Source organism: Erythrolamprus reginae, chromosome 2 (assembly GCF_031021105.1).
Source record: "Erythrolamprus reginae isolate rEryReg1 chromosome 2, rEryReg1.hap1, whole genome shotgun sequence".
Lineage (NCBI taxonomy): Eukaryota > Metazoa > Chordata > Lepidosauria > Squamata > Dipsadidae > Erythrolamprus > Erythrolamprus reginae.
The window spans coordinates 14,259,967-14,284,835 of NC_091951.1; the positions used below are offsets into that span (position 1 = coordinate 14,259,967).

General features: G+C 40.3%; 1 protein-coding gene across 1 annotated transcript in view; it reads right to left on the reverse strand.

Annotated features, from left to right (window-relative positions):
• Positions 1 to 4,919: 4,919 nt before the first annotated feature.
• The window catches only part of LOC139159156 (vomeronasal type-2 receptor 26-like), a 30,074-nt gene continuing 10,124 nt past the window's right edge, over positions 4,920 to 24,869 (reverse strand). Inside the window, exons 6-8 of the mRNA XM_070736508.1 lie at positions 23,215 to 23,403; positions 7,056 to 7,182; positions 4,920 to 5,830 (exon numbers count right to left, since the gene is read on the reverse strand). Of these exons, the coding sequence (XP_070592609.1) occupies positions 4,920 to 5,830; positions 7,056 to 7,182; positions 23,215 to 23,403 (1,227 nt within the window). The remainder of the gene's footprint in view (positions 5,831 to 7,055; positions 7,183 to 23,214; positions 23,404 to 24,869) is intronic.

Here is a 24,869-nt window from a genome sequence, read left to right on the forward strand (position 1 = left end):
CTCTCTAAATTTAATTTGGGGTCAACCACAGGGTCACTTTCTTTTTCTGCATTTCCTTTTTCTATCTAATCTAAAGCCACTAGAGCTCTGTGTCAATTTAATTTTAATAAAGCGTGGCTTTATTTCCAGAAGAGTTCAGAGTTTGAGTTCGGTTTCGGGCTTGGCGAACTCACCCAAACTTCATGGCAACTCACCGAACCCGAACTTCTTTGGGTTCGCCCATCACTAATAACAAGGTATTTATTCTCTTTTTTTAATGTTGCTATCAATCATTCCTAATATAAAAATTTCCTGTTCAAATTTTATCTCAACTAAAGTAATTTCTTTTACACATCTCCATATTTTCTTCCAAAAATATCTAGCCTTTTCACAAGTCCACCACATATGGTATTAAGTTCCTATCTCCTCTTTGCACTTCCAACAATTTGGAGATCTTTCTTGATACATTTTTGCTAATTTAGCTGGTGTAAAATGCCAACGCTAAAAAAATGTATACAAATTTTCTTTATAAGCAGCTGAAATAGTCAGTTTCAAATTGTAGCTCCAAAGGGATTCCCATTTCTCCAATTCTATCACGTGGTCTATGTTCTGTGCCCATTTTATCATCACTTCTTTAACTTTCTGTTCTCCCATTTCCTTATTTAAGAAACATTTATAAAACTTGAAAATTGTTTTTCCCTCTGGATTTAGAAAAAAATTATCAATTTCCTGCTCTCTGGACCGAAAGCCAAATTTTTCAAGATCAGATTTATGTTTATTCTGTAATTGCAGATAAGGCCATAATCTTCATTTTGATTTGATAACAATTTTTGATATGTAATAGTATAACCAGATTTCAAAATCTACTACCATGCAGCCATCCTTCTTTGGATCAAAGACTAGATAGAAATTAAATGTGAAAGATTATTATCATTAGAAGGCCACGATATGCTAACCGGTTGGCATAACATCTTGTGGAATCAAAACAAAAAAATTCCAACATATTTTAAAAATCATATGATTAGAGATTCCCTAATAGCAACATGGCTAAAAATAAAAAAAAGAACATTACACAAAAATTCCCAGATGGTATTCCATCATGGAAGCCTTGACACATTCGAACACAACAGAACTAAAAATAATGGTAAGTTATAATCAAATATTAGACTCAGAAGGTAATATCAAATCAAGAGAAGCTTTAGCAGAACAAAATATTAAAATTGAATGGTGCCCTTATACGTTAACATACTCAAAATGGCAAATTGATTTAAAAAAAAAGGAAGGGATACAAGAAAAAGATACAGATTTTGACAAATTGATATTAGGAGGAGAAAAAAACTTCATAACAAAAACATACAACTACTTAATACATTATGAAATGGAAACAGAATTAGTGAAATGGACTATGATTAGTTGGGCAAGAAACATTGGATATAACATTTACATTGACCAATGGGAGGCAGTATGGAAAAAGAATGATAAAATAACCAAATCAGCAGCATACAAAGAAAATATTATAAAAATGTTTTAAACGTGGCATATATCACCATCAAGACTAGCCCAAATTTATTAAAACCAAACTGTTGGAGACGTACAAACACAAATGGAACATTCTTCCACATGTGGTGGACTTGCCTAAAAATTTGAACAATAAGGATTAAAATTAGAAATTGGATGTATGAAATTACTAAAATTAAGCTACAACTCAAACCAGAGATTTTTTTACTAGGTATAATAGATTTGAGAGTCAAAAAAGAAGAATACCATCTAATACAACAGTTAATAATGGCAAGCAGGATCACTATAGCACAAAACTGGAAGAAAGAAGATCCACGAACAGAGAGAGATATGATTAAAAAAAATGCTTGACTGTGCAGAATACGATACACTAACACAAAAAGTGAAAAACGATTTTAAAAAATCACAAGATATAGACACATGGAAAACTTTTATAATTGGGTCAATGATCGGGGGAAAATAGATGCACGTAAGGCTGATATAAAAAATGGAAAGAAAACACAATAACAATTTAAATAAAGATAAATATCACTTTATTTATTTGTTGACAAATTCTTTTTAACTGAGCTATTATTGTTATTTCTATATAAGTATAGATATGTACATATGTATAATTTATATATATATATATATATATGTATATAATCTCGCTGATACGATTATCCGTAAATTTATAATAAGATAAGCTGCAAAGAGGCAGCAGGGGTAGAGGGTGGGACGGAATTATATGTTGTATTGTCCTTTAACAGACAATCTATAATTGTATTCACAAACTAAGAATACAACGATTTGTTTATGTGTGTTTTTAAAATATGTATATAATTCAATATAATTTATTTAAAAAGAAAAAAGTAAAATCTTCTTGATGGTCCAAGTGATCAACCAGTGGAATAGCCTGCCTGCAGAGGTTGTGAACTCCCCAACTCTGGACACTTTCAAGAGGAGATTGGACTGCCATTTGGCTGGGGTGGTGTAGGATTTCCTGCTCAGGCAGGGGGTTGGACTTGATGACCTGCATGGTCCCTTTCAACTCTAACAATAAATAAATAAATGAATGAATGAATAAATGAATGAATGAATAAATAAATAAATAAATAAATAAATAAATAAATAAATAAATAAATAAATAAATACATACAAAAAACAAACAAACAAACAAATCAGCCATGGCTCATGCTCAAAATTCCTTAGTTGCACCACAAATACTCACAACGATTTAACACAAATAGACTTCACTGAAGACAACATTGAAAAAGCACTATATAGCCTACAACCTTCTCTATCAACCGGCCTGATCAACTACAGAAACATAGAAACATAGAAGACTGACGACAGAAAAAGACCTCATGATCCATCTAGTCTGCCCTTATACAATTTTCTGTATTTTATCTTAGGATGGATATATGTTTATCTCAGGCATGTTTAAATTCAGTTACTGTGGATTTATCTACCACCTCTGATGGAAGTTTGTTCCAAGGATCTACTACTCTTCCAGTAAAATAATATTTTCTCATGTAGCTTTTGATCTTTCCCCCAACTAACTTCAGATTGTTCTTGTGTTCATTTTCCACTTCCCTCCTGGACCTTATTTAACCCTTTAAAATATTTAAATGTTTCGATCATGTCCCCCCTTTTCCTTCTGTCCTCCAGACTATACAGATTGAGTTCATTAAGTCTTTCCTGAAAGGTTTTATGCTTAAGACCTTCGACCATTCTTGTAGCCCTTCTTTGGACCCGTTCAATTTTGTCAATATCTTTGTAGGTGAGGTCTCCAGAACTGAACACAGTATCCCAAATGTGGTCTCACCAGCACTCTATATAACGGGATCATAATCTCCCTCTTTCTGCTTGTTATACCTCTAGCTATGCAGCCCTACTTGCTTTCCCTACCGCCTGACTGCACTATTCACCCATTTTGAGACTGTCAGAAATCACTACCCCTAAATCCTTTATCCAAAGGTAGCCAAAAGAGTAGGGCCCAATATTGGAAGTGCTTACCTGCATAACAAAACTGAAGATATTTCTGATGATGATGGGAAATCCGAATGTGCAGTTAGGCTTCCACCAGATCTAGAGAGGCCATGAAGTCTCCCTGGTGGATACAAGCCAGGATTGAAAGTAGGGGATGCATCTTGAACTTTTGATACTTAATGTATGCATTCAGATGCTTTAAATCTGGAGTCGCCCTCCATCCCCCCAAGGTTTTGGGGACCACAACAAGAATAGAGGAAAACCTGTCCTTATTGGACCAGAGTACCTACTGGATGGCTCAAATATCCAGCAGGTACTGTACAGCCTCATCCATGAGAGTTTTTTTGGAAGATGGAACAACAAACAAAACACCTTGAGGAAAGGGAGATTGGGGCAAACTGGGCTAGATGACTCCTGACTGGAGCATCATGACCATCACCGCTTAGCTCACCTGAGGCCACTTGGTGGTTATCTGTGCCCTCAAGCAAACAGCCAGCACTAAGGCATTAGTTTTTATATGGTATTGCACACTTCTTTATTACTTTTCGTAACCTCTAGAGAAAAATCAGCCTCTTTTAAGAAAGTGTGCTGCAAATTAACAAAAAGTAAAACTGTAATGAACATGCTATTTTAAAGTAACCTATTTGGTTACGTATAAAATATTCTGGTTACACACTCACACACAAACAAACAAAATGATTGTGAAATTATAGGAAGACCTCCCTCATCTATGCCATCTTCATTATGTTTTTCCTTGAGTGTCAATGAACTCAGACCCACCAAATAATTTGAAAATACTGACATTCCATCTTTGTCATTTATAAGCAAGATCAAATCTGAATATCTGTGATCACCAAGATTTAGATTGTAAATCTCATTGCTGGCACCAATTTCTCTAGGAACAAATATAGGAAACACCCACCCACCCGCCCAAAAAAATCCTTATTCACTGCAGATTATTTATTCAGTGTACACTGGAGGAATTTTCTTCCAAGAAAATAGTGGGAGGGAATCCAAGAGATGAATGGATGCACTCATATATCTACATTTCAGGAAAATAATAGTACATGCCCATATTTAACATATGATGTAAGAATGATTATTCATAATCCATTTATTGTTACTATCCTTAAGTAAGAGTTATTGTCTAAATAAAAAGAAATATCAGTTGCTTATACCACAGCAGTTTTGCTAAAGTGTTTTGAGAAACAAGTGTGTCATGGTGTCCACTAAATTCCCAGCTTGTTAAAATCCACCCACTACTCTAGGAACTTGCATTCCTCACGATTTATTTATTTATTGGATTTATATGCCGCCCCTCTCTGAGGACTTTATCCTATGTTCCAGTTACCCTTTAACACTCTGAAGCAAAACTGTTGGTGTAGTCATCCATGGAGAAGATCTTGGACCATTTTCTGTTAGAACATGTTGAGAATTGACATTCCCATGTCTCACATTTCAACATTTCTTCTAGATGTAAGCTTTTCCTTCGTATTCAGATCTGGCCTCAGAAGAATAATGAAGCATTTTGGGAAGAAAACACAGCCCAGGAGACCAGCACTAGAGCACAACATGGAGAAGACTTGAACGGCCACCATGTATTTCCCTTTGATGCTGAGATAGGTAGGCACAAAAGTCACCCAGACACTGCAGAAAACCAGCATACTGAAGGTGATCAGTTTGGCTTCATTGAAAGCCCCAGGGAGATTCCTGGCCAGGAAAGCCACCACAAAGCAAATTGCAGCCAAGATGCCCATGTAGCTGAGAGTAATGTAGAACATGCCAAAAGGTCCTTCATTGCATTGCAGGATGATCTCTCCAGGCTGAGAGTGGAGGTCAGAGTCAGGGAATGGAGGAGAAACTCCCATCCAGATGGAACAGATGATAATTTGGACAGTGGAACAAGAAAGGATAATGGAATTGGTCAAACTCTTCCCCAACCACATCTTCACTCGGTTTCCTGGTTTTGTGGCTTGGAAAGCCAGCACCACCATGATTGTTTTGGCCAAGAGAGAAGAAATGGCAACTGAGAAGATGATGCTGAACACCACTTGTTGTAGTAGACAGGTGTCTTTCCTTGGTTGACCAATGAACAGAAAAGAAGACAAGAAGCAAAGCAGGAGGGAGACCAGGAGGATGAAAGAGAGGTCCCGGTTGTTGGCTCTGACCATGGGTGTTTCTCGGTATTTAATAAATATAATTAATACAAGCAATGTGGTTAGGAACAAGAGAAGGGCAAATGATAGGAGGAGGATGCCCAAATGTTCTTCATAAGACAAGAATGTTATAAGTTTGGGGATACATTGAACTCGATCCTCATTTGGATATTTATCATCTGGACACTTGGTGCATTTTTCTGTATCTGAGAAAACCCAAGAGAAACCTTTCTTTAGTAACCTATCCTTTCAATCTTATGAAATATCTTTTTTTGGGATGACAATTGATTCCAGGAGCATTTTCCAGAATAGACATCTCCAGAAAATGAGATAAAAAGTATTTTCTAAAAGAAAAATAGCAAAATTTCTAATACCCTATATGCGATATGTGGCAAGCTAAATAGTCAATCTTGCTTTGGTGGAATTCACATTTGACAGTTTGGCATACAGTTCATACGCCCTGAGTTTCTTCAAGACTGATCGCACCAGTTTCACATGTTTGTGCATTGTCTCCGAGTAGATGAGGAATATGAGAATATCATCCAAATAAATAAAAAAAACCTCGTAAAGGTGTTCATAGAAGACTTCGTTGATCAGTTGCATATACATTGCCGGTGCCCTCTGTACACTGAAGTAGAGCACCTAAAATTGGAAACTAACCAGGGGGCAGTTGAAAGTAGTTTTGTGTATTCAGTCCCCAATCTCCTCCCCTGAGTCATGATTTTCATCCAGGTTCTAGCATTATGTTCAGCCAGGGGGTCATCAAAATGCAACCAGAGGGCAGCCATAAAAGCATAATAATTCCTCATCACTGAGGAATCGTCATTTTGGAGGCCCACCGTCCACTCAGCCATGATACCTTCCAGGGCCATGGTAATGCATCACATTTTTGCTGTAGGGAAATCGTCCCCATATTCTTGCATGTGATTCTGCACCTGGGTCAGGAAAAATCCCAAAGCGTTGGGATTCCCGTTTGTATTATACTCCCACTAGAGAAACCATCGGAACTTGACACCTCCTGGGAATCATCCCCCTTGCAGGGTGGGCCTGGGCAGACAGTGCTGCTGATGTCTCTGCTGCCCCTGCTGGGCCTGGCTCGGTTCCCAAGGGCACTTCTGTGATAGCTGAGGCCCTTCCTCCTCCCCAAATTCTTCAGCTCTCCTCCCAACTGGCAGTGCATACTTTTCACAACTTCTCTGATCAGGCCTGCCACGCCCCTGAGCTGGTTCTGATCAGGCCTGCTATGCCCCTGAGCTAGTTTTCTCAGTGGTGCCATATGTTTTTTAAGTACTGCGCATGCACAGGCACACAAAATGCCCATGTCCATGCAGGGTGTCCCTCAGAAAATTGACAGTAGCAAAATCTGGAACCCACCCCTGCTCTAGATGAATCCCCTTCCATAAACCTGCACTTTTCCTTGGTGTCACTCACCTTCCTGAGTGGAAATAGTCCCCTCTGGACAAGGAACACAATCGTAGCAGCAAACTGGCTCTCCTTCTCGCTTTCGCTTGACAAATCCAGGATGACAATTTTCCACACATTTGGATTGAGGCCAAGCCTAAGAAGACAAATCAAGAATGCCACAAAAATGTTTCTGCACTAAGTATCAATGGAAAATGGAGATAGATAGATAGGAGACTTTGTGGGCTTCACTTGGAGAAATATCAACTCTAACCCTAACCTCTAACTATTCATGATCATATGCAGAGTCATAATCATATGTACAGAAGAGCATCAAAGATGATTGGGATTGGAGGCTAAGATACATGAAGAACTTTTTCAGGGACTACATATAATAGTCTAGTGAAGAGAAGGATCAGAGGAGATATGATATCAGTGTTCCAATAGATTGGATAAACATTTGTCTGAAATGGTGTAGGGTTTCCTGCCTAAGCACGGGGTTGGACTAGAAGACCTCCAAGGTCCCTTCCAGCTCTATTATTCTGCTCTATTTTTTCAATCTGATTCAATTCAAATCTTAATGGAGACACATATAGCAGCACTAGAAGGTTTCTCATTAGTTTGATAGAGATACTAAATTATAGAAGAATTTATTTATGTATGTATTTATGTATTTATGTATTTATTCATTTATACATTTATTCATTTATTCATTTATTTATTCATTCATTCATTCATTCATTTATTTATTTATTTATTTATTTATTGGTCTTGTATGCTGCCCCTCTCCATGGACTCAAGGCAGCTCACAACACATCAATAAAAATAATATACAATAACATAGCTGATCCAATTAATATAAATAATTAATCTAAAAAATACAAAAGAACCATGGTTTGTATCCTAAAGAACAATCAAGCAGCATACAATATTGGTCATGGCTGAATCAGTTTTAAAACAGGGTTCCATATCTTAGCATCTGAGGGACATTTTTGTGAATAGTACTGAAGTCCCTGCCTCTCTTAGAGGTGTGTGCAGAGCAACTCTTTAGGTATCAGGGACATGCACATAGAAATGGGATATTGCAGTAGATATGAGTAATTATTCAGTCATACACACAGATACATGAAAGTGCATATAGTGTTTACTTAGCACAGTCCAAATAAACAGTCCAGGTCATACAGGTTCACCTGACATGGTATTCCTTTCCGAGCAACTGAGTAATGGTCTGAGACTAAGGGGCTTAGAAGCATTGCCTTTGTCATGGTCAGACCATTTTCTACTATGACTTGACTTCCTGGCTCAAATCCTTCCCTGCAGGGAGGCGGAACCAATTAAGATGTTCCGCCCCAGACGCCTGATGGACCCAGAGGGCTTTCAGACGGTGCTTGGGGTTATACCAGAGGCACTTGTCCACAGTTTGGCAGAGTCTCTTGCAGAAGCCTGGAACAAGGCCGCAGCGGAGGCTCTCGACCGGATTGCGCCTTTGCCACCTCTCTGTGGCGCTAGACCCCATAGAGCTCCATGGTTCAACGAGGAGCTCCGGAAGTTGAAACGCCAGAAGAGACGTCTAGAGAAGCGATGGAGGAAGAGTAGGTCTGAATCTGATCAAACACTTATAAGAGCTTTTATTAAGACTTACAAAGTGGCGCTCAAGGCGGCAAGATGTGCGTACCATGCCGCCTTGATTGCATCAGCGGAATCCCGCCCGGGCCGCACTGTTTAGGGTGACCCGCTCCCTTCTTAACCAGGGGGGAGTTGGGGAGCCCTTGCAGAGCAGTGCCGAGGATTTTAACATGTTTTTCGCTGATAAAATCAAACAGATCCGGGGCCGATCTCGACTCCAATTGGGAAATAGAGTTGACTGACAACGAGTCAGTCGAGGTGACTGGGGCACGTACTTGTCCACTTGTCTGGGAAGAGTTTGATCTGGTGACACCTGATGAAGTGAACAAGGCCATTGGATCTGTAAGTTCCGCCACCTGCTTACTGGATCCGTGTCCCTCCTGGTTGGTCTCGGCCAGCAGGGAGGTGACACGGAGCTGGGTCCAGGAGATTACCAATGCTTCCTTGGGGAGGGGAGTTTTTCCAACTCTCTATAAAGAGGCGCTTGTGCGCGCCCTCCTCAAGAAGCCCTCCCTGGACCCAGCCATACTTAATAACTATCGCCCAGTCTCCAACCTTCCCTTTATGGGGAAGGTTGTTGAGAAGGTGGCAGCGCTCCAGCTCCAACGGTCCTTGGAAGAAGCCGATTATCTAGGTCCCCAGCAGTCGGGTTTCAGACCTGGTTACAGCACGGAAAACTGCTTTGTTCGTGTTGATGGATGATCTCTGGCGGGCCCGGGACAGGGGTTTATCCTCTGTCCTGGTGCTCCTTGACCTCTCAGCGGCTTCCGATACCATTGTCCATGGTATCCTTCTGCACCGGCTGGAGGGGTTGGGAGTGGGGGGCACTGTTCTTCAGTGGTTCTCCTCCTACGTCTCCGGCCGGTCGCAGTCAGTGTTAGTGGGGGGGTCAGAGGTCGACTCCAAGGTCTCTCCCTTGTGGGGTGCCTCAGGGATCGGTCCTCTCCCCCCTGCTATTTAATATCTACATGAAACCGCTGGGTGACATCATCCAAGGGCATGGGGTGAGGTATCATCAGTACGCTGATGATACCCAGCTTTACATCTCCACCCCATGTCCAGTCAACGAAGCAGCGGAAGTGATGTGCCGGTGTCTGGAGGCTGTTGGGGCATGGATGGGTGTCAACAGAGTCAAACTCAACCCGGATAAGACGGAGTGGCTGTGGGTCCTGCCTCCCAAGGACAATTCCATCTGTCCGTCCATTACCCTGGGGGGGAATTATTGACCCCCTCGGAGAGGGTCCGCAACTTGGGCGTCCTCCTCGATCCACAGCTCACATTAGAGAACCATCTTTCAGCTGTGGCGAGGGGGGGCATTTGCCCAGGTTCGCCTGGTGCACCAGTTGCGGCCTTATCTGGACTGGGACTCATTGCTCACAGTCACTCATGCCCTCATCACCTCGAGGTTCGACTATTGTAACGCTCTCTACATGGGGCTACCTTTGAAAAGTGTTCGGAAACTTCAGATCATGCAGAATGCAGTTGCAAGAGCAGTCATGGGCTTACCTAGGTATGCCCATGTTTCGCCATCACTCCGCAGTCTGCATTGGTTGCCGATCAATTTCCGGTCACAATTCAAAGTGTTGGTTATGACCTTTAAAGCCCTTCATGGCATTGGACCAGAATACCTCCGAGACCGCCTCCTGCCGCACGAATCCCAGCGACCGATTAGGTCCCACAGAGTGGGCCTTCTCCGGGTCCCGTCAACTAAACAATGTCGGTTGAGGGGCCCCAGGGAAGAGCCTTCTCTGTGGCAGCCCTGACTCTCTGGAACCAACTCCCCCCGGAGATTAGAACTGCCCCTACTCTCCCTGCCTTACGTAAAGTTCTTAAAACCCACCTCTGTCGTCAGGCATGGGGGAACTGAAACATCTCCCCCGGGTATGTACAATTTATGTATGGTATGTTTGTGTGTGTGCTTGTTAGTATATTGGGGTTCTTTTTAAACCTTTTAAAATATTTAATCTATTTGGATTTGTTACGATTTGTTTATGCCTTGTTGTGAGCCGCCCCGAGTCCGCGGAGAGGGGCGGCATACAAATCTAAATAATAAATAAATAAATAATAAATAAATAAATTAGTCAATCTATAGAAATACAATAATTCTCTTTCTAGTTTGTCCTTGTTATATACATTCAACAAAGATATTAGAGCTTACGAACACATCAGAATATCGGAGATATCAGTGAGAATAAGCCATGATCTCTAGCTCCCTCTTATGGCCACCTGTATCATTATAGCCAATCAGAACATAGCATTCATTTTAAAGCTATATTATATCAATCCATAAAACCATGCATTGCTGGCTTGTTTATATATTACCAACCTAACCATTTGTGCAGAGTACTAACATTCTCCCTTTTGGATAGGCTGATATATAACACTTTACATTCTCAAATTATAGCTTTCACAGCATTCCTTATACTTAAGCTTTTGTAAACTGATCTGCAATATTGTTTTCTGTACACACTGTCTAACATTTAAATACCTCGAGTCAGTATGTTTTGATCTTGCTTTAACACCCAAATTATTAGCCATACTAATTGCTGATTGATTATCCTCATATACAGTAAACGGATCAGTTACAATAATTCCCATACCTTTTAACAATTGCTTATAGTACAGTATATTAATTCTGTACACATTAAGGTCAAACATGAAAATTCTGCTTCCATAGTAGATAAACTAATATGTTGTTGCCTAATAGATTTCCATCCAACCAATATCGGGTTCCTACCTGGTACGAGCCATACTACGCACCAATAGTAAAATGGTAGATGTGCTTCCATCTTTGGGTTGCCGGCATGTGCGCGTGTGCATCCCAGCATGATTTTGCTTCTGCGCATGTGTAGGAAGCAAAATCTTATGAGGGAATGCACACACACATGAGAATTCAGGGACTTTCTGTTTCTATGTTTGTGCAGACGCAAAAAAATATATGTGGAAATCTCGCTCACTCGTGTGTCCTCTCATGTAGATTTGTGCGTTATTATATCAGTGGCAAAACTTGCATCAGCATATGCAGTTAATACCAGTTCTGACCTCAGTTCCAAATACAGCTAATAATATTGTATGTTTCAAATATCTAAGCATTCGCTTAGGTGCTTGCCAACATAGAAACATAGAAATATAGAAACATAGAAGATTGATGGCAGAAAAAGACCTCATGGTCCATCTAGTCTGCCCTTATACTATTTCCTGTATTTTATCTTAGGATGGATCTATGTTTATCCCAGGCATGTTTAAATTCAGTTATTGTGGATTTACCAACCACGTCTGCTGGAAGTTTGCTCCAAGCATCTACTACTCTTTCAGTAAAATAATATTTTCTCATATTACTTCTAATCTTTCCCCAACTAACCTCAGATTTTACCCCCTTGTTCTTGTGTTCACTTTCCTATTAAAAGCACTTCTCTCCTGAACCTTATTTAACCCTTTAACATATTTAAATGTTTTGATCATGTCCCCCCTTTCCCTTCTGTCCTCCAGGCTATACAGATTGAGTTCATTAAGTCTTTCCTGATACGTTTTATGGTTAAGACCTTCCACCATTCTTGTAGTCCCTCTTTGGACCCGTTCAATTTTATCAATATTTTTTTGTAGGTGAAGTCTCCAGTACTGAACACAATATTTCAAATGTGATCCCAATCTCCCTCTTCCTGCTTGTTATACCTCTAGCCATGCAACCAAGCATTCTACTTGCTTTCCCTACCGCCTGACTGCACTGTTCACCCATTTTGAGACTGTCAGAAATCACTATCCCTAAATCCTCCTCTTCTGAAGTTTTTGCTAACACAGAACTGCAAATACATGTTGTAAGCCACCCTTAATCTAAGGATAAGGGCGGCATAAAAATGAAATAAAGAAATAAAGAAATAAAGAAATAATAAAGAAATAATAAAGAAATAATAAAGAAATATTAAAGAAATATTAAAGAAATATTAAAGAAATATTAAAGAAATAAAGAAATAAAGAAATAAAGAAATAAAGAAATAAAGAAATAAAGAAATAAAGAAATAAAGAAATAAAGAAATAAAGAAATAAAGAAATAAAGAAATAAAGAAATAAAGAAATAAAGAAATAAAGAAATAAAGAAATAAAGAAATAAAGAAATAAAGAAATAAAGAAATAAAGAAATAAAGAAATAAAGAAATAAAGAAATAAAGAAATAAAGAAATAAAGAAATAAAGAAATAAAGAAATAAAGAAATAAAGAAATAAAGAAATAAAGAAATAAAGAAATAAAGAAATAAAGAAATAAAGAAATAAAGAAATAAAGAAATAAAGAAATAAAGAAATAAAGAAATAAAGAAATAAAGAAATAAAGAAATAAAGAAATAAAGAAATAAAGAAATAAAGAAATAAAGAAATAATAAAGAAATAATAAAGAAATAATAAAGAAATAAAGAAATAATAAAGAAATAATAAAGAAATAAAGAAATAATAAAGAAATAATAAAGAAATTAAAAAAATAAAGAAATAAAGAAATAAAGAAATGCAATACAATACAATACTCAGATTGAAGATTCCTTTTGCCCAAGTGCATTATTTTACATTTGGGAACATTAAACTGCAGTTTCTATTGTTTTGGCCACTTATCTATTAAAGCTAAATCATTTGCCATATTACAGACACCTCCAGGAATATCAACCCTATTGCACACTTTAGAGCAGGGGTCCCCAAACTTTTTACACAGGGGGCCAGTTCACTGTCCCTCAGACTGTTGGAGGGCCGGAGTGTAAAAAAAAACCTATGGAAGAGGAAAATACCAATAGAAAATAATGCATCAATTAATATATTTCCATAAATTGTACTTTTCTATATTTTCATTCAATATTTCCAAGCTCAATTAATTTTCAGGCACTTAGTATTTACTATTATTAACTTTCATCAATCTTCTACATTTCAAAGTATATTTTAAATCCATAATGCAAACTCACCCCTTGTTTATTTATTTATTTATTTATTTATTCATTCATTCATTCATTCATTCATTTATTTATTTATTTATTTATTTGTTTGTTTGTTTGTTTATTCATTGGATTTGTATGCCGCCCCTCTCCACAGACTCAGGGCGGCTAACAACAGCAATAAAACAGTATACAACAAAATCCAATACTAAAAACAGTTAAAAACCATTATATAAAAACCAATCATACATACAGACATACCATGCATAAAATTGTAAAGGTCTAGGGGGAAAGTGTATCTCAGTTCCCCCATGCCTGCTGGGAGAGGTGGGTTTTAAGCAGTTTACGAAAGGCAAGGAGGGTGGGGGCAATCCTAATCTCTGGGGGAAGTTGGTTCCAGAGGGCCAGGGCCGCCACAAAGAAGGCTGTTCCTCTGGGTCCCGCTAAGTGACATTGTTTGGTTGATGGGACCCGGAGAAGACCCACACTGTGGGACCTAACTGGTCGCTGGGATTCGTGCAGCAGAAGGTGGTCCCTGAGGTAATCTGGTCCGGTGCCATGAAGGGCTTTATAGGTCATAACCAACACTTTGAATTGTGACCGGAAACTGATCGGCAACCAATGCAGACTGTGGAGTGTTGGTGTAACATGGGCATATTTGGGAAAGCCCATGATTGCTCTCGCAGCTGCATTCTGCACAATCTGAAGTTTCCGAACACTTTTCAAAGGTAGTCCCATGTAGAGAGTGTTACAGTAGTCAAGCCTCGAGGTGATGAGGGCATGAGTAGTGACTCCCGGTCCAAATAGGGTTGCAACTGGTGCACCAGGCAAAGTTGGGCGAACGCCCCTCTCGCCACAGCTGAAAGATGGTTCTCTAATGTGAGCTGTGGATTGAGGAGGAACCCTCTCTGAGGGGGTCAATGATTCTCCCCAATTAATAATTGTCCTTGGGAGGCAAGACACACAGCCACTCCATCTTGTCTGGGTTGAGTTTGAGTTTGTTGACACCCATCCAGGCCCCGACAGCCTCCAGACACCGGCACATCACTTCCACTGCTTCGTTGACTGGACATGGGGTGGAGATGTATAACTGGGTATCATTGGCATATTGATGATACCTCACCCCATGCCCCTGGATGATCTCACCCAGCGGTTTCATGTATATATTAAATAGCAGGGGGCAGAGGACCGACCCCTGAGGTACCCCACAAGGGAGAGACCTAGAGGCCCGCCAGAGATAATCCATCAACACGACCAAAGCAGTTTCCGTGCTGTAACCGGGCCTGAATCCAGACTGTTGAGGACCTAGATAATCGGCTTCTTCCAAGAACCGCTGGAGTTGAAGTGCCACCACCTTCTCAACAACCTTCCCCATAAAGGGAAGGTTGGAGACTGGACAATAGTTATTGAGCACGGCTGGGCCCAGGGAAGGCTTCTTGAGGAGGGGGTGCACAATGCCTCCTTATAAGGAGCCGGAAAGGACCCCCTCCCCAAGGAGGCATTGACAATCTCCTGGACCCAGCTCTGTGTCACCTTATCAAATGCATCTTTCATTAATATTACCTATGTAATTCTATAGTTCTAAAATTCTAATCCAATTTTACGAACTAATACATTCTAATATTAAATAACACCTAAATATATATTTTACCAATATTCCATAGTCAATCCATATTTAATAATCAATCATCCCTCCTCAAATTTCTACCACTGTTCTCATTTCTGGGTACCTCTCCTGTCTCTCCCCCTTTCCTCTCTCATTTGTTTCTCATTTCTACCTCTTCCTCCATTTTTCTCTCATTCCTTCCCTATCTCACTTCTCCTTTCTTCTTCTATCCCTGTCTCCTACCCCGTTTTGTGTGTGTGTGTGTGTGTATGAACTTTTGAACCATTTTCAAAAACAGGTGAGGGGGCTGGATTTTTCCCCCCTGTTATTATTTGGGTGCTTTTTACCATATGCTTAAATCAAGAGTCACTTCTCTCTCTCTCTCTTTCTCTTCCTCCCTTCCTCCCCTCCCTTTCTCTCTCCCTCTTTCTTCCCCCCTCTTTCTCTCTCTCTTCCTCCCTCCCTCCTTTCTTGACACATCAGAGCCGTTCACTTTCCCTCTTGGCAGGAAGGGGCAAAGGCGCATCTCTCTTCCCTCCGAATCACAAGGGGGGATGCTGTGGCCGTGGCTGACCACCAGGGGGCTCCCTCCGCTGGCGGCGCTGCTTTGGCAGCTCGTTAGCTTCCAAAGGGAACTGAGCATGCACATCCACCTTTTGCCCGTCTCTACTTCTCTTGCTCCCCAGCTGAAAAGGCACGAAGGGGGGAGTGGAGGAAAGGCTTCCCTGGCGTCCGTCCCTTCCCTGCCACCCTTTGCACCTAAACACTCCTTTCCCCCCAGTCAATAGGCTGCAGTGGGGTCTGGCCGGGAGTGAGGGGTCAAGAGGAGCATCCCTGGGAAGGGGGTCTCACCAGAGGGCAGGCAACTGTGGAAGGGAGGGAGGGGGGTCTTTCAAGGAGGGGTGGGGGCTTCCTATCTCCTCCAAGCCACAATCACAGCCAGCGCGGGAATTTCTTTCCTTTGGGTCTTCTTTCCCACTTGGTGCCAGGAACATTTGGATGCTCTTCGGGAACCCCAGGAAGGAACCCTGCCTTTATAAGGGGTCTCACCAGTGTCACCAAGCAAAGGGTGAGTGGCCCCTGTCTCTCCTCCATCCAGCCCAGGATTTCCCTCCAGGAAAGAAGCTGCTGGCGGCATTGCTTGGGGTTCCCTGCAGGGAGCTGGCTTGGGGTGTTTTGGGGCCCCTCCCAGGAGAGAGAGAGATACAGGTCTCCCGCCTCCTGGTTTTGTGTGTGTATGTCTATCTGGGAATCCCGTTTTCTTAGGACGAAGGCGTGGGTGGGATATTGTTCTTGCGGTGTTGTGGTTGCATGTTCCATGGGGGTGAAGGAGAGCAGTGGAGGGGGAGGGGGAGGAGGGGGAGGGGTATCCCTGAGTGTGCCAACATCACAACCAACCTCCTTTCCTCTTTTTTTTCTCTTTCTCTGTATGCGTTTGTCGCAGCCTCAGTCTCTTCCACCTTATTCCTCCCTCCTTCCACCCACATTCCTCCACGGGTTGGATAAATGGCCTCAGCGGGCCGCATGTGTCCTGCGGGCCATAGTTTGGGGACCACTGCTTTAGAGTCATTAGCAAATAGGCAAACCTTCCTTACCAAACCTTTCCCTATGTCACTCACAAAGATATTTTAAAAAAGAGAACCCATAACAGACCCTTGTGGCACACCACTTGTAACCAGACTCTGCTCAGAATACTCGTAATTAACAACAACCCTCTTATATCTCCACTTCAGCCAGCTGCAAATCCATTGAACTATCCAGGGATTAAATTCAATCTTCGCTAATTTATCTATCAGCTCTTTATATGGAACCATATCAAAGGCTTTGCTGAAGTCCATATAGGCAATATCCACGGCACCACCTTAATCCAACACCTTTGTGACATAATCAAAGAAATCAATGAGATTAATGATTTTTCCTCAGTAAAGCCTTGCTGGTTTGGGTCCAATAAGTTGTTGTTTTTTAGGTGCTGATTTATCCTCTTTTTGAGTAGAGTCTCCATCATTTGAACTATAACTGATGTCAAGCTAACTGGCCTGTAGGTACCAGCCTCTTTTCTACTGCCCTTCTTGTGGATAAGCACAACACTGGCCATTCTCCAATCATCAGGAACATCTCCTGTTAAAAGGGATTGATTAAAAAAATCAGTCAGGGGGGCAGCATTCACAGATTTGAGTTCTTTCAGAACTCTGGGCTGGATGCCATCTGGACGCATTGCCTTATTTGTCTTTAATAATTCAAGTTCTTCTAATATTAACATTAATGGACTAAATTCTATAATCAAAAGGAAACAAACAATTAAAAAATTACAAAGAGAAAATGCAGACGTAATTTCTTTACAAGAAACACATATTAAAAAATCTGAAAATAAAATATTAAAATATATAAAATTTGGCAAACTATTTGTAATCTCAGCGGAAACCAAAAAAAGAAGTATTGCAGTGTATGTGAAAGAATGGTTTGTCCCCAGACATATATACTCAGACGATGAAGGTAGAATTTTAATCCTAGAAATCTCAGTAGACCATAAAATGATATTGATTACAAATTAGGGAATAAAAGAAATAAAGGTAACAACAGAAAGCAATTGCCTTCTGTATTCTTTGACATGGTGGAAGAATTCAGACTTAAGTATGTATGGAGGGAAAGGAATAAACTTAAAAAACAATACACCTACTTTACACCACCCCACCAATCATGGTCTAGATTAGATATGATATGGACCAATAGTGAGATAGAAAATCAAATATAAAAAATTAGCATTGGAACGAACATTTGGGGCAGATCACCAACCAACAATATTAATGCTAAAAGGAACTGAAAAGGGAAATAAGAGATGGTCATTATATGCTAATATAATGAAGGATAAAGAATATATTAAATTTATGGAAAAAGAGCTAACTTTCTTTCTAAAAGAAAACTGGAACAATGATACCCCACTACAAAACCTCTGGGACACCGCTAAAGCCTATATTAGGTGCTTATCAATCTCATACGTATGTAGGAAAAATAGAAATAAAAACCAAAAACTAGAAGAAATACAAGACCAAATTACAAAGTGACCCAAGATGATAGATACCCTTGGTGAAGAAAAAGATAAATTAAAACACAGAATTAATTTGGTTATCTAAGAGGATATAGTGTCCCAAATTAAAAAAGTAAAACAAAACCATTTCAAACACGCAAACAAAATAGGTAAATGGTTGGCATATAAATTTAAAAAGGAGAAGGAAAATAAATATATCCAACAATTAGAGGACAAGAAAGGAGTAGCACAATTTACATTAACAGGAAAAAAAAGATAGCAATGTAATTCTACCAAAGACTATATCAGAAAGAAAAAATAAAGGAAAATGATATACAAAACTACTTTTTTTATCTTCTGCATCAAAATTTAATTAAGACAAGTCCGCAACAACAAAGAGATAACAGGCCTCAAGTCTAAGGGACAGGAATTTAAATTACAAGCCTTCGCCGATGATATAGCTTTTATTGTTGAAAATCCTACTGAAGTCGGTCTAAAACTGATGGATGAGTTAAACAGATATGGAGTCCTAGCAGGGTTCAGAATTAATAAATTTAAAACCAAAATTATTACTAAAAATATGACAATGAATGCCAAGGAACACCTAGCTAGAGACCTAGATTTGGAAATTATGGAAAGAATTAAATACTTAGGAATAAACCTATCTCCTGAATGCATTACCATAAAAGAAGATAACTACGACTTGTTAATGAACAAAATAAAGTTACAATTAGAGAGCAGAGCTAAACTTCCAATTTCATTATTAGGAAGAATAGCGGCAGTCAATACCTAAATTCCTATATCTCTTTCAAACAATTCCAATCAAATTAGATGGAACTTTTAAAAAAAATTAGAAAAGTTAATATCCAAATTTGTATGGGAAGGCAAAAAACCAAGAATTAGACTTAAATGGATACAAGACAGTAAAAAGCAAGGTGGACTGGGTTTACCCGATTTCAGAACATACTATCAAGTGGCAGTTCTAGTGTGGTTTAAAGCAGTGTTTCCCAACCTTTTTTGAGCCACGGCACATTATTCATATTTTCAAAATCCTGGGGAACACTGAACTGGGGGGCGGGGGGCGGCTAAAGAAAAGTTTGGACCAAAAAAAATCTCTTCCTCCATTTCGCTCTATTTCTCCCTTCCGCTTTCTCTCTCTTCCTTCCTTCCCTTCTTTCTCTCTCTCCATCCCTTTTTCTTTCTTTCATCCTCTCTTTTTTGCTCTCTTTCTCTTTCCCTCCTTCCCTCCCTCTATGTCTTTCTCTCTCCCTTGCTCTCTCTGCCTCTCTTGCTATCTCTCTTTCATTCTCTTTCATTCTCTCTCTTTCTCTTTCTTTCTCTCTTTTTCTCTCTCTCTCTTTCTCTCTCTTTCTCTCTCTCTCTGTCTCTCTTGCTATGTCTCTCTTTCTTTCTCTCTCTCTCTCTGCCTCTCTTGCTATGTCTCCCTTTCTCTCTTTCTTTCTCTGTCTCTCTTGCTGTGTCTCCCTTTCTTTCTCTCTCTCTCTGCCTCTCTTGCTATGTCTCTCTTTCTCTTTCTCTTTCTCTTTCTCTGTCTCTCTTTCTCTGTCTCTCTTTCTTTTTCTCTCTATCTGTCTCTCTTGCTGTCTCTCTTTCTCTCTCTCTCTCTGCCTCTCTTGCTATGTCTCCCTCTCTCTTTCTCTCTCTCTCATGCTGTTTCTCTCTCTCTCTCTCTGTCTCTCTTGCTATCTCTTTCTTTCTTTCTCTCTCTCTCTGCCTCTCTTGCTATGTCTCTCTTTCTCTCTCTCTCTTGCTATGTCTCTTTCTTTCTCTCTCCGTCTCTCTTGCTATCTCTTTCTCTCTCTCTCTCTCTCTCTCTTGCTATCTCTCTTTCTTTCATTCTTTTTCTCTCTCTCTTTCTCTCTCTCTCTCTCTTTCTCTCTCTCTCTATCTCTTTCTTTCTCTCTCTCTCTCTCTTGTGATCATTCTTTCTTTCTCTCTCTCTCTCTGTCTCTTGCTATGTCTCTCTTTGTCTCTCTCTCTTACTATCTCTCTTTCTTTCTTTCTCTCTCTCTCTTTCTTGCTATGTCTCTCTTTCTTTCTTTCTCTCTCTCTCTGTCTCTCTCTCTCTTTCTACCATGCCGACAACAGCGGCATCAGGCAGTAGCCAAGGGTGGCGGCAGAGGGGCTGACTGCGAGCGGGAGGCCTGACGGTGGCAGCTGGACGTGCTGCTGGATGCCGTATATGCTGGCGCTGCGTTGGGCATGGGCGTGGGGCTGGCACCTCCGGCCCAGCCAGCAAGCTAGTGCCAGCCCCGCAGTGCCAGCATGTACGTCTCCAGCAGCACGTCCAACCGCCACCGTTGCCTCCACCCTGGAGCTTCATCTCGCCGCTGCCATCTCCCCGCGACTGCCTGGGGCTGCTACAGCCGGCACCCTCCTGCTCCCGCCACCATTGCCCTCCCGCCGGGCCCCAAAGGGCACTTGCCGCCAACATCAGGGAAGCTCCAGCTGGGCGGAGCGCTGCTGGTGCTGGTGCCTCCGACATGGAGCTCTCACTCGCAGATGTCCCCCAGCTACTGCCCGATGCCGCGGCGCGAAGAATGACGCTCTCCTTTTTCCCGTCTTCCTTCTTTGGGGCCCAGCAGGAGAGCACCTAAAACAGCGGCATCAGGCAGTAGCCGGGGCACAGCTGCGAGTGGGAGCTCCAGGTCTGAGGCACCGGCACCGGCAGCGCCCCGCCCAGCTGGAGCTTCCCTAGGAGCTTTGCGGCACACCTGACCGTGTCTCGCGGCACACTAGTGTGCCGCCGCACACCGGTTGGGAAACGCTGGTTTAAAGAATGGATCCAACTTAAGAACACAAGATTATTAGCTTTAGAAGGTCACGACATCCAAACAGGCTGGCACAGTTTTATTTGGGATAACAGGTCTCTTACACATTCATATTTTAAATATCACTTGATTAGAAGATAGCTCCTATACATCTGGAATATAATTAAGAAACAGCACTATATTAAGGCACCGTTATGGTTTTCAAGTATGAAGTCTAGGAAAAATGGTGAAATATGCACAAGTGCTAGATAGACACACGAACCTGAAATCATTAACACAGCTAAACGAAGAAGCAATTAAAATAGATTGGTTGCCCTACACTCAGATAAAATCTAGACTACGGGTTGATAAAGAAAAATATGGAATTCAGAAGTGTGACTCACCGCTTGATAAAATCCTACTGGGCCCAAACAAAAAAGCAATTACTAATATATACAAACTATTGTCAGAACATAAAAATTTAGAAGAAATTGTCAAAGGTAATATGAGAGTTTGGGCTAAGAATATTGGACACCCCATTCATCTGGATCAATGGGAAAAAATGTGGCACATAAATTATAAAATGACCAGGTCTACTTCCTATCAAGAAAATTCAGTAAAAATGTTTTACAGGTGGCATACACCCCCAGCCAAGATGTACACTAACGTCAAACCTAATTGCTGGAAATGTGGAGAATAACATGGCTCTTACTTTCATATGGGGTGGACGTGCCCACTAGTCAAGAAAATTTGGTATAAGTTACAAAAATGGATAAAAGAAATAATTAACATCAAATTAGAAATGAAACTGGAAATATTTTTACTTGGTATTATCAATAAAAGTATGACAAAAGAACAATATTATTTGACTCAACATCTAATGACGAGATAGCTATAGCGCAGTTTTGGAAAAATGAATCACTGCCTAACGATCGACACTTGATTAAAAAATGCTGGATTGTGCAGAAGCGAACAAATTAACACTGGAGCTGAAAGATCAGGAAAACACAAAATACTACTAGATTTAGATTACAATTATTAGCTTCTAATATATGTCCTATTTAGGATTTGATGTGTGGATTTTATGGAAATTTTAGGTTTATTGATTATATTAAAATAGGTTTAACTGAATTTAATTAAATGTATTAAATATGCTCAGAATTTGGGGAAATATTTGATTTGTTGAATATATTAAAATAGATTCAAATAATTTTAATGAATATATTAAGGAAATATTAGGTTGGTTGATTATATTAAAATAAATTTAATTAGTTTTATTGAAATGTACAAATAAAGCAAATTGAATTTGATAAGTAACATTGAAATATAAGAATAGCGATATTTTTAAAGAAGTATATTAATAAAGCAAGTCGAATTTGATAAGTAAAATTGGAATATAAGAACATAAATTATTTTGAAAGAATCATAAAAATGGAATTAATGAACAATAGATGATTTCTGGTGCACTAAAAAAAAGGAATGAAATTGGTTATATTTTTTCTTTTCTCTTCCCCCCCCTTTCTTTAGTATTTTCAATGTGATTTAGATTTAAGTAAAATGTGTAAAGAGAAATAGGAGGCGCTACAGCCTACCAGTTAATTAGAATGTTAGAAATATTGTTTATTTGTCAGTATATACTTGAGGGAACATTAATGAAGAGAGGTAATACATGATGATTGTGATTGCTGGACGACAAGATTAGATTAAAAAAATGCAATAAGGGATAAAAGATTTATAGAGAAATTAATAATTTTGTATTATGATTTTTTTCTGGGATTATACGAGTTACTAACAAAATACTGCATTTTATTGCACTGGAAATAGAAGATATTACTAAAGTGTACGAAGGAAAAGAAGATATTACTAAAGTGTACGAAGGAAAAAAAACAATAAAAAATTTATACCCACCCCACCCCCCGCCAAAAAGAAAAACTGAATATTCACACTATAACATATCTCACTGGCAATATCTCACTGGGCCCATAACATAGGTTAGAGGTGTGTACAGAGCAACCCTTGAATTAACATAGAAACTGAATAATTATTTATATCTACTGCAATATCCCACTTCTAGGTACATGTCCTTTATAACTCAAGGGTTGCTCTGCATATACAGCCTACCCTTAAAAAAGATAACAACAAGTAGTATCAGAAAACAGTAATCTGCCATTATAACTAAAATTAATCTGCTTGAAATGGCTCATAAGGAAAAAACACAGAAATATTTTACCCACCTGGTGGGGCAACTTTACCAATGAAAGAGCACTTTGGTCAATAACAAGTCTCTGTCTTTCAAAACTCCCCACTTTCCTTTTCTTCAAACCCCTTGAAGCCAACAAGCACATAATGTCTATGTCTGCAGTTACTTCTCCATTTTGGTCCATGTAGAGTTTCCAATGAGAAAGATTATAGAACTCATTTTTCTTCAGAAAGGGATGGAACTAGAATGGAAACACCTAAGAATTTTAAAAGCAGAAACCGTTGTTTCTTATCCTACCTCTTATTTTCATGTTACATTTTTTCCTTTAAATTTTATTTTATTTTATTTGAAACATTAAAATATAAACTTTAAAAAAGTAATACAAAAAGTAATACAAAAAAGATCTAAAGAATAGTGTTGGGCGAACTTCATGAAGCTTGGGTTCAGCGAACTCACCCGAACTTTGCCGTGAAGTTCGGATGAGTTCGCCGAACCCGAACTTTAGCCGAACCTGAACAGCAGCAGCCACTACAGCGTCCTTTTCTTTAAAAATAAACAAGGAGGTGGGGAATTCCCCACCTCCTTTTGCTTCCTTTTATTTTTTACAGAAAAGGATGCTGCAGCGACGCTGCAAGCAAAAGGAGGTGGGAAATCCCATGAAGGGATTCCAGGGGCGGGGCTTTGACATCACTGAGACTTCTTCCTCCCCATTTCAGCTGGCCAGGAAGTAGTCTCTGTGACATCAAAGCCATGCCCCCAGAATCCAACTCTCCTCCCAGGCGAACCCGAACCCGAACTTCACCTGAACTTTTAAAAAAGTTCGGGTTCGGGTTCGGCATGCAGAACACTCCAAAGTTTCTTTCTTCTTTTCTTTATTAAATTTGTATGCTGCCCCTCTCCGTAGACTCGGGGCGGCTCACAGCAATAATAAACAATATATAACAAATCTAATAATTTAAAAGAAACACTAAAAGCCCCATTATCAAAAGCAAACATACACACAAGCATACCATACATAACTATATAGGCCCGGGGGAGATGTTTCAATTCCCCCATGCCTGACGGCAAAGGTGGGTTCTAAGGAGTTTACGAAAGGCAAGGAGGGTGGGGGCAGTTCCAATCTCTGGGGGGAGCTCTTCCCCTGGGTCCCGCTAAACAATATTGTTTAGTTGACGGGACCCGGAGAAGGCCAACTCTGTGGGACCTAATCGGTCGCTAGGATTCATGCGGCAGAAGGCGGTCTCGAAGACATTCTGGCCCGATGCCATGAAGGGCTTTATAGGTCATAACCAACACTTTGAATTGTGACCGGAAACTGATCGGCAACCAATGCAGACTGCATAGTGTTGGTGTAACATGGCCATACCTAGGGAAGCCTATGACTGCTCTCGCAGCTGCATTCTGCACGATCTGAAGTTTCCGAACACTTTTCAAAGGTAGCCCCATGTAGAGAGCATTACAGTAGTCAAACCTTGAGGTGATGAGGGCATGAGTGACTGTGAGCAGTGACTCCCGGTCCAAATAGGGTTGCAACTGGTGCACCAGTCGAACCTGGGCAAACGCCCCCCTCGCCACAGCTGAAAGATGGTTCTCTAATGTAAGCAGTGGATCGAGGAGGGCATCCAAGTTGTGGACCCTTTCTGAGGGGGTCAACAATCCCCCCCCCAGGGTGATGAATGGACAGATGGAATTGTCCTTGGGAGGCAA